At 50.0% G+C, this 14,292-nt stretch overlaps 1 protein-coding gene across 5 annotated transcripts in view; it reads left to right on the top strand.

Annotated features, from left to right (window-relative positions):
* Positions 1–14,292, top strand: part of Ctif (cap binding complex dependent translation initiation factor) — a 255,117-nt gene that overhangs the window by 69,602 nt on the left and 171,223 nt on the right. For all 5 annotated transcript variants that reach the window (XM_038330213.1, XM_038330211.1, XM_038330212.1 and 2 more), the window contains 2 exons: positions 463–534; positions 13,401–13,474. In XM_038330213.1, coding sequence (XP_038186141.1) covers positions 463–534; positions 13,401–13,474 — 146 coding nt within the window. The remainder of the gene's footprint in view (positions 1–462; positions 535–13,400; positions 13,475–14,292) is intronic.

The following is a 14,292-nucleotide window of genomic DNA, read 5'->3' as shown; positions in this document are numbered from 1 at the left end:
ATTGCCCCGCCTCCACTTCCTGCCCGATCGCTCCGCCTATAATTCCTGCTTGGCTACTGGCCAATCAGCGTTTATTTAAGATACAAGTGACAGGGTACAGACCAATGTCCCACAGCACATAGTCATTTGGAGTTAGGTGTACAGAGCTACACACACTTGCTGCCTTCCAGCTCCAACCATATCTCTTAGCATGATACACAGCCAGCATGGCTGGAGCCTGGCCAGATGGTCAGGGGTGGTACTGATTGTCCAGAATAACTAGGTGTCATGTTTGGTTGACTTTAGGATGTAGCTGGACCATCATCTTTAGGTGAACTTAGGGCTTCCCCAGGCATATACCAGGGGCCACCTTGGACCTCCTGGTCATTAGGGGTGGGTCAGGTTTCCTGATGAGCCTGCTGGGAGGCAGTGTGAGGGTGAGCACGTGCTCTGCTGTCACTAACCCCTCCTTTCTACCTGCAGTGGACTTCTGACTGCAGAGAGCAGCTGGATGGTGGCTGTTCCTTCTCCAGAGGGCGAGCCCCGCCACAGCAGGTAGGGAACCAGCTCTGTCCTCCATCTGGAAGCTGTCACATGTCTTGCTTTTCTGGGACTCTGGGGCTGGCCCTTGGGTGACTCCTAAATGATGGGGATCGGGGAAGCAGGCAGAAATGTGAGAGCCAGGAAGGTACGGGACCTCTAGACACCTTCCTTAATTCCTTTGTCACCTTGAAGTGCCCCGCCAGCCTCACATGGATTCTGAAGAGTGCTCTTCTGTGGCCTTTTATGTAACGCTACATCTGGCAACAGCCTAGATGCCCACTGAGAGGAGGGTGGTGGGGTTCCCTGTGGTGTCCTTTGTGGAATCTTGTATGGTGTTAGGTGAGCAAACTGGAGTCTGGGTGCTGACATTGGTGGGCCCACTAGCACTGGGACTCGGGGTTTTGAAGCTGATCGGGTGCTTTGGAAATCCCTTCTCTGGGTCTATGAAGACCTGGGAATGGATCATGTGGAGGAGTTCAGAGGTCTGGACACCCCGGTCCACAGATGTTCTGGGGCAAGGGGTGTTCTCCCACCCAGGCATTCTGGCGCTTTAAGGACCTGTTACATACCCAGGAGTCCTGAGGGACTATATGGCCAGGAGAAGAAGGAAGCGGCTGTTCCTGGGGTGCTGTCTTGGTGATATGGGGGTGCCGCCTTCCCAGCTGTTCTCACTAAAACCTTGTCCCTGCCTATGAAAAGCCATGAGGTTAGGATCTGAAGAAATCACTCTCCCCAGCTAAGCCCCACCTCAGAGTTGGTTTTTCCACCTCAGATTCCACCTCTTGATCCTACAGTGCTTTGGGGACACATTGCCTCGCTCACTGGCTTGGTCCCACCTCAGTCCCTGTGGTAGTTGTAATTAACACATTGCCAGGAGTGCAGCTCAACGGTTGAACACCGGCTTAACAGCATGGACAAGGCAGTAGCCTCCACCCCAGTGCTGCAGGGATAAAAAGCAAAACAAATCCCTGCCCCCTCATCTCTATTCTGTTCCGAAGAAAGATGCTTAGTGTCCTCAGTTCTGGATCATTCCAGAAAGAACTCCAGGGCTTTACTGCCACAAGGTCTAGGGGCAGCAGCTGTCTTCGTAGTTCATTCTCACAGCATTTGTGTAATTGTTTCCACCTTAGTAAGGTTTCTGTTGCTGTGATAATATCTAAAAGTAACTTGGTCAGGAAGGATTTGCTTCTACACTTCTCGATGCAGACCATCACCGAGGGATGTCAGGGCAGGAACTTGGAGGCAGGAACCAAAACAGAAGTCATAGAGGAATGCTGTTCCTTGGCTTACTCAGCCTACTTTCTTATACAACTCAGGATCATGTGCCCAGGCACCACCCGGAGTAGGCTGGGCCCTCCTACACCAACCATTAATCAAGAAAATGCCCAACATACTTGCCTGTAGTTCAGTCTTATAAAGGCATATTCTCAATTGAGAGTCCGTCTTCCCAAATGATTAGCTGATGTCAAGTTGACATGAAACCAATTAAGTTTCCTCTTTTAATTTTTTTTGTTAATTGTACAGAGTATTTGACTTCATTATTGGCTTTCCTATACATCTGTATTGAACTGTAGAGACATGGCTCTGTGACAGGTTGGGGGCAGGAGCCTAGATTCTGGTTTTTGTTCTGCTACTTGGTAGCCAACTTCTTCCTCAGATAAAATCAGAGCTTCTGGGTGGCCTCTGAAGGTCCTTCTGGCACGTCTATGCCATTTGCAGAGGAGCAAACTGAGAAACACAGAGAAGGGGGGTTTGACCAAGCTGAACTGTGCGCCTTGCACCCAGGTATCTTGTCTGCCCAGTACCTACAGGGTTCCTGCCCTATTGCAGCTCATGCACTTCCAAGAGCATCTCTGTCTTCTGTCTCCTTGCCAGGGGTCCTGTTTTCCCTCCTGAAGCATTCACTTTAACCTAAGCCTTGCATCCCAGTGGCTCTGTCTGTTGTCCTCCTTGACTCTTCTAGCAGATTCAGGCTTGGATGTGGCTCCAAACGGGGGCGGGAAAGGGGGGCTAGACAACACGAACTGTGCGTTTTTTGATCAGTAGGTGTCTAATTCTAGAAGTTTCCAGGGTAGGATCCTTCATTCTCTCTTGTTTATCACTTTTTCCCAAGCCCCTCTCCCTGCCCATGCCCTCCTACTATCAGTCCAGGCAGGATCTCCAGAGGTTGAGCAAGGGCCTTTCCTCCACCCCCTCATCATCCCCCACCCTAGGCCCCTCTGAGCTGTTCTGCTCCACTGTTTATCCACCTAGAGTAGGTGAAGGGGTTGGACTAGGCAATGTGGTGGCACCGGTGGGGCTTATGTAATGACTGTACCCCAGTGGAGTTATATGTGGCTCTTCACTGCCTAGGCACCTTGCACACTGTGAGGTCCAGCTGACCGCAGAGAGGGACTGGGCAGTCTCCCAGGGTGAGCAGCTTTCTTCAGAATGAAATCTAACTGAGAAGATTAATAGAGAATCTATTAATTAATAGAAATCTAATAGAGAAGAGACTGAAATGCTCTCTTGACTGGTGCAACTGAGCCAGAGGTTCACTGTGGGGCAGGAACCTTAGACTGGAGGTGACAATCTGAACATTAGCCCATCTTCTCTGACATAGCTCACAGTAAACAGCAGCAACATTGCTACCACCTGACCTGTGGCCCCTTCTGGTCGTCTCAGAAGGAGGAAGTACAGGAGAGGCTGGGGCGTGCCCACACACAATGAGCAACCACTTGGCCCTACACCTTGAAGTTGGGGTGAGGTCGCGCAGTGACTGTGTTGGATTGTGGAGAAGGCTTGGCTTGCCGGCACTGGGGTTGGAGCACACATGGTGCCATGAAAACTGCTCAGAGCCAAGGCAGTGAAGTCAAGGGTCTGGGGTGAGGCCCTGGATCGAACTGATGCTGCGCTTCCTTCTTCAGGGACCAAGTCCCAGGTGGAAATGAGCTTGCAGCTCAGATACACATGTCTGTGGGGCAGTGGAGACTTGGGTGGGCTACACAGAGCCATGGAAAGAGCACCTCCTGACAGAAGGCTGAGGTGGCACCAAGTGCCACACTACCCTACATGGGGAGGCAAGAGTGGCTGGCAGCACCAGTGTCAGCAACAAAAGGCTTGATGTGCCGAGTTGGGAATTGGGTAACACAGGACAACAGATGCAGGATGGAAGTCAGTCTCTCTCTCGTTCCGCTAGCCCAGGAGAGTATTGGGGAACAGTCTTAACAGCTCCACAAGGTCAGGCTGGCTCCAGACTCCTCTCTGTTGACCTGCCATGCTTGGGTGTGGTTTTCTTCCATGACCCACGGTCTCTCCTGCCATCTCTGTGTCCCACTGGTGTGAATGCCACCCTGGGTCTGATCCCTAGGATCCTGACTCTCCTCCTGGAGTAGCCGTCCTCTGAGGACCTCTGGAAAGCGCCACAGGAAAGCCCCCGGTAGCTGGCCTGTGGCTGCCCTGCCCGGCCTTGGCCTGCTTGCAGGCTTTGGTTGAGGAGGATCAGGGAACTGCCCGCTGAAGAGTACATCACTAAACATGAGCATCCTCCCCCTGTTAGCGCATCCGAATTTCTTTTTACGGTACTCTGCTATCTAGATAGACACCTTCACAGTGATTCATGTCACAGTCAAGCTGTTTGCTGCACCCACATTCCCCCTCAGCCAAGTAACCCCAAGGAAGGGCATGCCAACTGACTCACATCTCAGTTACCCTGGCATGGGGCCTTACATGCACTGGGCTCAGTAATAGTGCTGAACCTGCCTCGAACTGGCCAAGTCTCAAGCTATGCAGGCATTCACTAGCAATCCCTTTTCCTTAGGCCTCGCAGAGTGTGTGAGCTTTCTGGGGTCAGAATGGCAGGGTTGCTCTAAAAACCCACATTCACCCATTTGACAGTGACTCTAAGAGCAAGCTGCCACACCTAGGCCACTGATACTAGGCATGCAGAGGTCATCAGCAGGAGGTGAGGATGGAGCAGGCGGAGTGGTCCTGCCTTCTACCCAGGAGGCCAATGTGGCATTGCCTGATCCCGAACTAGAGGCCCGGGGTGGGTGGGACACATGGGGATCAGCCATATAGTGAGATACTTATTTCCCTACTGCAGGCAATGCTTCATTCTTTGGTTATTGTAACTAATGCAAAACATTACCTTACCCTCTCTGGATGCTTTCAGACAAGTCAGGGTAGCCAGCATCCCATGAAGTAGGAGCAGGGAGTCTAGATCAATGAGCTGCCAGGAGCCAGGATTCAACTGTATCTGGAAGTTTGCCCCCCTGGATCCTCTTTCCAAGAGGATGCTCCCACTAGTCATTTTGTGAGGATGATGGGACATGCTCTGACTGTCACTGCAGTGGGGGAAACACATGGCAACAGTTGAGTGAACAGCTAGACCAGTGGCACTGACATCAGAGACCTTGTCCACGTGCGGGCTGGAGGTGTCTGCTCCATCTGCTCACATGTGCCCAGAGAAGGAAAGGAACGTATAAAACACAACGGAGCTTCTGTTTGGACCTTGAGACAGACTTCTTGACTGAAGGACTTGATGGCCCAAGACAGCTGTTCCTTAGGCAGTGGAATGATTGCTGGGAACCTGATCAGCACACCTCCTTATCAGACAGTTGAGGGCTCATGAAGCCCTGAGAAATCTGGGGGAGTGGGAGGAGTGATGTCAGGTCGAGGCCAATGAGTGTAATCTCACCTTCTCTGGAATGGTAAGTGGGGTGTAGGACACCCCATTGTGAGAGGGAAAGAGCCTTGCCCCTAGGTGACCCTGGAGGAGTAACACTGATTCTAATTACCTCTTCCACCAATAAGACACTGGCATAAGTCTGGGTTTCTGTGCCATCCTGCAAGCTGGTGCAACAATGGCAGGCTCAAAGGATGGCAGATGGCAGCTAGGGTAAACACTCCAGTCCCCCTAGCCCTGGCAAAGGTCAGACACAGCCGTCTGGTCTGGCTGACCAGCAATGGCAGGATGTGGTTTGTGGACAATTAGAAAGTCATCAGTATGCTTGATGCCTTAGAAAAACACCTGGCTGTTGAAACTGCTTCATGGATAAGAAAGAAATCTTTGTTTTTGTTCATGCCTCAGCTCTCTGTGGTGTTGGTGCTCGCTGAATGCTGTGTGCTTGGCTAACATATAGAGTGATGGTTCAGTAACCCAATGTGGGTTCAAGACATATGCCTGAAGTACCCCCCAACAAATGTGATCAGCAGAATGACTACAGTCCTTCTGAATGGCCCTGTTGGTCTCTGGGAAGGACATGAGAATTGATCCCTTCCTTTCAATAGAATGCTTGAGTAGGTGGAAAGAAAAAAAGAAGGAGGAAAGTTAGCAAAAATGAAGCTGGACATCGTATTAGGGTGCTGGGGTAGTAGGCACAAGCACATCTAGCATTGATGGCTTACGCTGGGTAGGACTAGCTATTAGGGCTGAAGGGTCTGCTGGGCTCAGATGTTGGAACTTCTGTCCAGTCTTGTCTTTCTTTATGTATTTGTATATCTTATATTTTTTTCTGTTTTATACTAAAGTCAGTTCCTTGTGTCAGTCAATACAGCCAAGATGATACTGTGTAACAAGCAATCCCAAATATTAATAACTTCAAACAACCCACTGGAACCCAGCTGGATGGTGCAGTTGCCTTTTTCTGAGTTAGGGTGTCACTATATAAACTGGGCTGGTCTAGAACTCATGATCTTCTGCCTCAGCCTCCTGAGCACTGGGATTACCGGTGTGTGCCACTATACCTAGCTATCATTGTTACCCATCACCACATGGGAAAAAAAGAGCCCAGAGGATCTCGCATTGGTGGTTCAGGCTGTAGCCTGGCTGCACCATTTTGCTACATCTGTTTGTCTCAGAGCTGTTTCCCAGGCTTTGAAAGCTGAGCACCCTCATTTTGGAAGAATTCCCTTTGTCATAGTGAGGGCATCCTTCTGCTTGGAAGTTTGGCTTCCCACCCGTTGACCTCTTGCCCTGGCAGAGGTGGCATCTCAGCAAGCTAGCTGACACTGAAGGAGAATTCGGTCTCCTAACATGAAAATGTCCTAGTTTCCCTCGGAAGTCATTTGTCATAGCAAGAACCAGAAGGTTCTAAACAGTGACAAAGACCAGTGATTAATGCCATCCCCGAGATGCTAAGTCAACCTTCATCAGCATTAGACCTGTGCCCTGGAAAAGGCCATACACAGAGGAAGGGATGAGTCATGGGCAGAAAAATGAAAACTTGTATTCACACAGAAACCTCCCCTCAAATTGATAGCAGCTACATCTGAGTGGGAAGCTCAGGGTGCAGTCACCCTGTGCTGGCCGGTCTTATGCCAGCTTGAAACAGTTAGGGTCATCTGGAAGGAGGAAGCCTCAACTGAGAAGATGCCTCTGTAGAAGCACTGTCTGTAAGGCATTTTCCTAATTAGTGATTGATGGAGAGGGTCCAGTCCATTGTGGGTGGTTCTGATCTAAGGAAGCAGGCAGAGCAAGCCATGGGGAGCAGGCCGGTAAGCAGCATTCTTCCATGGCCTTCTTATCATCTCCTGCCTCCAGGATCCTGCCCTGTGTGAGTTCCTGTCCTGACTTCCTTAGATGGTGACCTGTGATGTGGTAGTGTAAGCTGAATAAACCCTCCCCCCCCCCACTTGAGTTTGGTCATGGTGTTTCATCACAGAAATAGTAACCCTAACTAAGACACCCCCAGTCATTCCATGGGTGAGTGATCAGGTATGCTGTGGTGTCCGCCAGTGGGAAGGAGTAACCGGTGGCCACACCACCCTGGGTGACTCTCTAGATGATGTTGCGTGGGAGAAATCCAGTTCCCTAAAACTGCATAATCCATGATTCCATTTCTGTCATGGGGACATGCAGAGCAGGTAGTTGTTGCTAGGGTGTGGAGAGGGGACAGAGGCAAAGATGGGGATGGGGATGGACAGAAAGGGGGCCATAGCGGGAGCCCTGTAAGGGAATGCCATGTTCCCCGGCTGTATCAGTGTCGGTATCTTGAAGGTAACACCGAGTTCTGCTTTCATGAGTTTCCCTGTGGGGGGAAGCTGAAGTCTGTTTGGATTATTTCTTACAAGTTCAAACAGCTATTTAAACACAGTTTTGTTTTTTAAAGTGCAGAACCTGATTCTTCAGAATCCTCTGTGGCATTTCAGCATTGCTAGCCATTGCACAAATGCAATCCAAACCAACAGTGAGATACGATTATGCTTTCAGAATGGCCAAGGCAGGTGGAAATCCTCAGGGTGGCGGAGAGATGCCTGGCCCCACCCTCCCCGCCTGCCCTCTGCACACCTGCTCCATGTAGTTCCAGGCCCTGTGGTCTCCATTTCTAGCCCAGCTCACCCACCATGTTTTGAGTCTGGTACCACCAGGAGAGACACGGACCAGGGTAGAGCTGTTAAGGAACGCCTCCCTATTCAAGAAGGCATCTTGGAGGGTGGGGTGGTGTTGGGGTACAGACTTTATTTTCCCCCTCTGCTGGGAGCTTTTCTGTTGGGGTAAGGAACCAGGGACATTTGGGGGGCCTTGCTCTTTCAGTAGAGGCCCCACAGGGAGCCTGCCAGGAACGGTCTGCATGTGGCTCAGCCCAGGGCAGACACACATAGCACACATAGCACAGTTTGCTCAAAGCCTCAGCCGCATGCCCAGGTGGCAGAGACGGTGGGTGGGAGGGCAGGCTTAAGAGGGATAATTTGGCCACAGGCTTCAGCCTGTCTCCTTCTCTCCATTTGAGTGTAAAAGGAGCATGGATAGTTGGGCAGACAGACAAGAAGCCCTAAGGTGAAAGGACTAGTTGACCCTGCCCCTGGACTCAGCTCGGTTCTCTGCTTGGCCCTTCTCGTTTCTCAAAGGCACCTCTGTTGGAAGGGGTTGAACATGCCCAGTCCTTTTCCACTAGCACTTGGGCGCTGTCCTTGGTGGTGTGTGTGTGTGTGTGTGTGTGTGTGTGTGTGTGTGTGTGTGTGTGATTGCACATGCACACACGAGGGGCGGTGGATGTAAGGTGCCTGATCCCCTCACCTCCTTCCATATGTGTCCCCTCTATCCACATCCAAATCACTTTCAAAAGCCTGCTTTAGTGACCCACAAGAATCTATATTTGGCCTAAGAGGTGAATTTAGGTTCTTGCTTCCTGAACATTTGTGTCGTGAATGTGAAACCTGATGTAAATTAGCATCTCTCCTTTGTCCAGCAGCCTGGCTTGCTCCCTTCCTCGGGAATTGCCCATCTAGTCTACCTGCTCTAGTGACAGATAGGAAAACTGGGTCCATGGGGCCGGAGAGGCTTGGTTGGAGTCTGACTTTTCTACTATCCTGTAACCAACCGTACTGTCAGCTGAAGGTATCACTAGCCCAAAGTTGGCAGTTTGGGTACCAGACTTGTCATCTCATGGCTCTTGGAGATGTGCCACTGCAAATCATTCTTTCCATTCTGCAACCCCTATAAGGGGCAGGGACTGCAGCTTCAGGCCCCTATGGCCACCCAGAGCTTAATTCTATGTTTATGTACTTGTGTGGGCCATCCAGGATGCAGGGACAGGCCTCTCAGCCCTGGAAACTATGAACCTGAGAAGTGGGAAAGTCCACGGTGGAAGCTGCGGGGTCACATTCTGTATCAAGAACAGCGTGGCATGAGACCAGGAGCCTGTGGACTGTTGAGCCATCAGACCCCACTTTGTGTTTCTCTCTGGTGCTGCAACCAGAGCCTGTTTGTCCCAGCTTTGGCTAGCTGGCGGCACAATACTCTTGGGCATTCAGGGCCAGGGGTATGGCCGAGGGCAGCCCCCCCTCCATGCTACCTGCTGCAACAGAAATGCTGGGTGAATTCAATAAGCACACCCCAGATTCTCTAGTTAGAGCATCATCAACATCCTTACTCATGGGCGAGGCCTCCTGATGTCCTGTGCCTTCTCCAGCTGGGTTCCAGCTCATTTCCAAATGCACAGCCTAGAACGGTCATCACCCTCCCCCAATACACACATATAAACAAAGCCTGCCTCTTGCTGGGTACCCAGAGAGAGTTAGCATGGTGGCAGTTCGCTGCTCTCACTCCTGCTCTCCTGTCCACACTCATCCATGCCTTGCACTCCTAATAATCTACTGGTGTTGATTTTTTTTTCATAATTTGTTAACTCCGCATTTTCCAAATATTTGTTAGGGAACCTTTTGACCACTCCACCCCTAAAGCTCTTTCAGACCCCAAAGAAATGAGGACTATGTTTCTTTCTTTCTCCCCCAAACCCTACCCTTTGGTTTTTGAGACAGGGTTTCTCTATGTAGCACCGGCTGTCCTGGAACTCACTCTGTAGACCAGGCTGACCTTGAACTCAGATCCACCTGTCTTGGCTTCCCAAGTGCTGGGAATTAAAGGCATGTGCCACCACTGCCCCAGAATGTTTCTAAAGGTGTGTTCTAGGCCATTCCAGCTGGGCTGCACTTAAGCTACCAACACTACCCTCCAGAGCTATTCTGATGCCTCTGAAAGCCAGGGGAATCAGTCTTTTTAGAGCACCCCAGGGAGCTGTACTGGAGAGCATTCAGGAAGGGGCCAGCTCCACACTGGTATGCATGTTGTTCTGTGCACAGTGTCTAAAGGAAGAAGAGACTTGTGCAGCAGGATTTGTTGGAGGAAGTGCTCCCTGATTTTGAGTCTGGGAAGAGCACTCTGGCAGAGAGGAAGGCAGTCCCATGCATTCTTCTGCAGTAAGGAGGCCACTTGTTCGTTTACCAGCTGTTCAGCCCCGAAATAATTACACAGAAACTATATTAATTAAATCATTGCTTGGCCTATTAGTTCTAGCTTCTTATTGGCTAACTCTTACATATTAATTTAACCCATTTCTATTAATCTGTGGAATGCCACGTGGCAGTGGCTTACCAGCAAAGTGTCGGCATGACTGACTCTGGCGGCTCCATGGCTTCTCCCTGACTCTGCCTTCTCTCTCCCAGCATTCAGCTTAGTTTTCCCCACCTAGCTCTGTTCCCCTATAGCTACTATAGGCCCAAAGCAGTTCCTTTATTTATCAGTGGTAATCATAGCATACAGAGGGAGATCCCACATCATTCTTCAGCCCAGTGTAACCTCCGAGCTGCCACAAACAGGATGAAGTCCAAGCCACACATCATCTCTTCCTATTACCCATGTGGCAGTGGGGAAACTGAGACTTCCAGGAGCCTAGAGGGTTGGATATAAGAGGATGGGGAGGTGCTGGGATGAGCCTAACCCTAGGACACTTCTTCTCTGTCCCCAGTGTGACAGTCACTTCTCTGTGCAAGTCCTTGTGTAAGGTGAAGAGGGCAGCTGCTCCCAGTATGATGTTCCAGAACTCAGGTGGCAGGTGGAATCCATCTGCAGCCTCTATGACTTTGTACTTCTCTGATGTTGTGAACAGCTGATATGTATTATTTATATCTATGTGAGGTGTGTGTAGTGTGTATACATATGGTATGTGGTGTAAATATGTATAGTGTGTATGGTGGGTATGTGGCATGAATATATATGTGTGTGGTGTGAATATATGTGGTATATGTAGTATGTCTATATGTGGTACATGTATAGTGTGTATTGTATGGTATGTATTATGCATGCTAAGTATAGTATGCTGTGGTATTTATATGTCTGGTGTATGTGGTATATATATGGTACATGTGGTATGTATGTGTATGGTGTGTGGGTTATATATGTATGGTATATATGGCATATATATGTATGGTGTGCAGTATGTATATGTACAGTGTGTATATATGGTGTGTGTATATGTGGAGTATGTAATATGTATGGTGTGCATGGTGTGTATGGTGTGTATGGAGATTGGTATGTTGTGTACATATGTCTTGGGGTTACTATGGTGATGAAACACCATGACTGAAGCATCTTGGGGAGGAAAGGGTTTCTGTGGTTTATCTTCCACAGCAGTGTCCATCACTGAAGGAAGTCAGGGCAGGAACTCAAATGGCAGGAACTTAGAGGCAGGAGCTGATGCAGAGGCCATGGAGGGGTGCTACTACTGGCTTGCTCCCTATGGCTTGCTCAATCTGCGGTCTTATAGAGCCCAGGACTCCAGCCCAAGGATGACACCGCCCACAATGGGCTGGACCCTCCCCATCAATCACTAATTAAGAAAATGTCTTGCAGGCTTGCCTACAGCAGGATCTTATGGAAGCATTTTTCAATTGAGGAGCCCTCCCCTGATGACTCTAGCTTGTGTCAAGTTTACATAAAATAGCCAGCACAGTATCTATAACATATCTGTAGTATGTATATGTTTGGTATGTGTGTTTTGTGTAGGTATAGCCTGTATGTGGTGTGTGTATATGATGCATGTGTTGTGTAAATACATGGTGTATGTGGTGTGTGTGTGTGGTGTATATGTGCATGTGTGCTGTGTGTGGTATTGTTATGTACATTGTATGTAGAATGTATGCATATGCAATCATGGACTACACGGTGAAGTTTCAGCCAGCAGTAGACTGCATGTACTATACTGAGCCCACAAGATTGTAGTGCACAAAATTTCTTGTTACCTAGCAACATCATAGCCATTGTTTTATCACAGCACAAGGCGTTAGTCACAGCGTTGTGACAGTGCCTTTGCTTTGGTGCCACTGTGGTGCCCCAATCAGAGCCCGGGTCATGCTGCATTGTAACTGGGAATGGGTCACCACAGTAGCACCAAAGCAAAGGCACTGTCAGGGCTCCTGCTCCTGCTCCCTTGTACTATGTCAGTAGCCACCGAGGTTTATATGGAACACACCCCTTTCTGGGAGAGCTCCGAGTACTGGTGGGTCCCCAGATGGACTAGTCTTCATGGATAACCAGTAGATTGGTCCTGCAGAGAAGACCCAAAAATAAGGTTGGAACAGCACTGGGTAGCTAAGCAAGAGGTCGTAACACACGTAAAGAAAAGTCATGCATCCTGCTGTCCAGCTCAATGGATTTTCACAAACTGAGCACCCAGACCAAATAGGACATTCAGTCAGTTTCTTTGGTGTCCCCTCCCATCTGAGTTCTGTAGCCACAGCTTAGTTTTTCTGTCCTAAAACATTATATAAAGCACACCCTATAACCCGTACTCTTTGTGTCCGTATTCCTTTTCCCACCTTGCTTGTGGGGTTGGTTTGTACAGTCACGTGTTGTTTTCGCTTGTTTGTTCTCACTGCCATGTAATATTCCAACTGTGAACGTAGCGGCTGTTCTGTGTGGTCAGCTCTCAGCAGATATGTGGGTGGCTCCCAGCTCAGCACCATTGTGAAGACGCTGCTGCACTCTTGTGTGGCCGTGGCTAGGGACATCTGTATACATTTCTGTTGTAAACATTGGTTTACACCTAGGGGTGAGCCCAGTGTCTCAGACTTCCATGATGATGAGCCCTAGGCAAAGGTTAAGGGGACTGATGGAGGGCACCAGAATAAAGTTGGGGGTTGGGGGACTGTGGGGCTTCTTGAGAGGCAAGGCTTAATTTAAATGTTTAAAAAAGTCCACTCCTGCATGAATACTCAACTGGCCTGACTTTTTGGATCCCATGGCCAGGGAGAAACCATTGTCATCAGGCAGACAGTGGTGATGAAGGCTCATACAGTCATACAGAGTGCCTGCTGGGTATGGAGGCATTGAGATAGGACCACGGGCTTTGGCAGCAGAGATGCAAGCATGTCGGGTCCTGACCACACACCTCTGTGAAACTCCATCTCAGCGAGGGCTTGTGTGTGGGAGGAAGCCTGCTGCGGTCCCCTGGGCCTCCTGATGCTTCTGCTGGGCCACTCACTCAGGTGGCTCACTTCAGCCTTCACCATGTAGTCTGGCCAGCCTGGGGTGTCAAAGAGATCCCTGTCGCCTGCTCAGGCTTGGACCTATGGTGGGCCTCTGATTGTTTTCAGTGTCCTCATCTTGTCTCTTTCAGAATGGCAACAAAGACAGCTCTCTAGACGTGCTGGGCACAGATATCTGGGCCGCCAACACCTTTGACTCCTTCAGGTAACTTCCTCCTTTCTCTGTGGTGTCCGGTGTTAGCCACATCAGGGTCTATGGGGTAGTTTCAGGAGGGAAGCAGAGAGATGAGGCTGTAGGGAACGAGGGCCACCAGCAGAGGCTGGAGGAGAAAAAAAGGGGAGGGGGAGCATCTAAGAAAGAAGGCAAAGGGCAAAGGGCCAAAGGAAGACATAAAGACTGAAGGGAGGGAGAGAGCAGGGGAGCAACTGGAGAGGATGGGAGCATGGGAGGAAGAAGACACTCATGGCTCTTATGGGAGGGTGAGGTATGGGCCCCACCCTTCTCACATGCCAGTCTACAGAAAAGGGGACACTGGACTCTGTAGCTCAGTGGTAGAGTATCAGCAAGGCACACATGAGGTTTGTGCCTTAGCAACACACACAGAAGGCAGGCTAACTTCTTCAGGCTTTAGAAGGTTCCTGATGGTGCTTGGCATTAGCCAAGACTCCTCAGGACGAGAGGCATACCCCAGTTGTGGTACTTATCACTGTTGTCGGGTCTTGCCTTGGGCCCTGTCCCCTTGAGCTGTCCGACTCTGGGCACACTGCAGGTATTCCTAGTCTGGGTACAGACTCTCCCTCATGGTGGGGCTCTTGGGGTGGGAACTGGGGAGCTGGCCCCGTCTCCTCATCTCTGCTCACCCTATCCAGAGCACCATTTTGTGTTCTGGTGACAGGGTTTTTTGTTTTTTGTTTGTTTTGTTTTGTTTTGTTTTGTCCTGCTTCTCTTTCCAGCCCTTCTTAAATGTAGGCATGAAACAAACTGAGTTGTTGTGGGGTCCCTGCAGAGTGGGCAGTCAGCCC

The sequence above is a fragment of the Arvicola amphibius genome, chromosome 5, assembly GCF_903992535.2.
Source record: "Arvicola amphibius chromosome 5, mArvAmp1.2, whole genome shotgun sequence".
NCBI lineage: Eukaryota > Metazoa > Chordata > Mammalia > Rodentia > Cricetidae > Arvicola > Arvicola amphibius.
The sequence above is the reverse complement of the archived record's forward strand: the minus strand, read 5'-3'. Positions and strand labels throughout refer to the sequence as shown.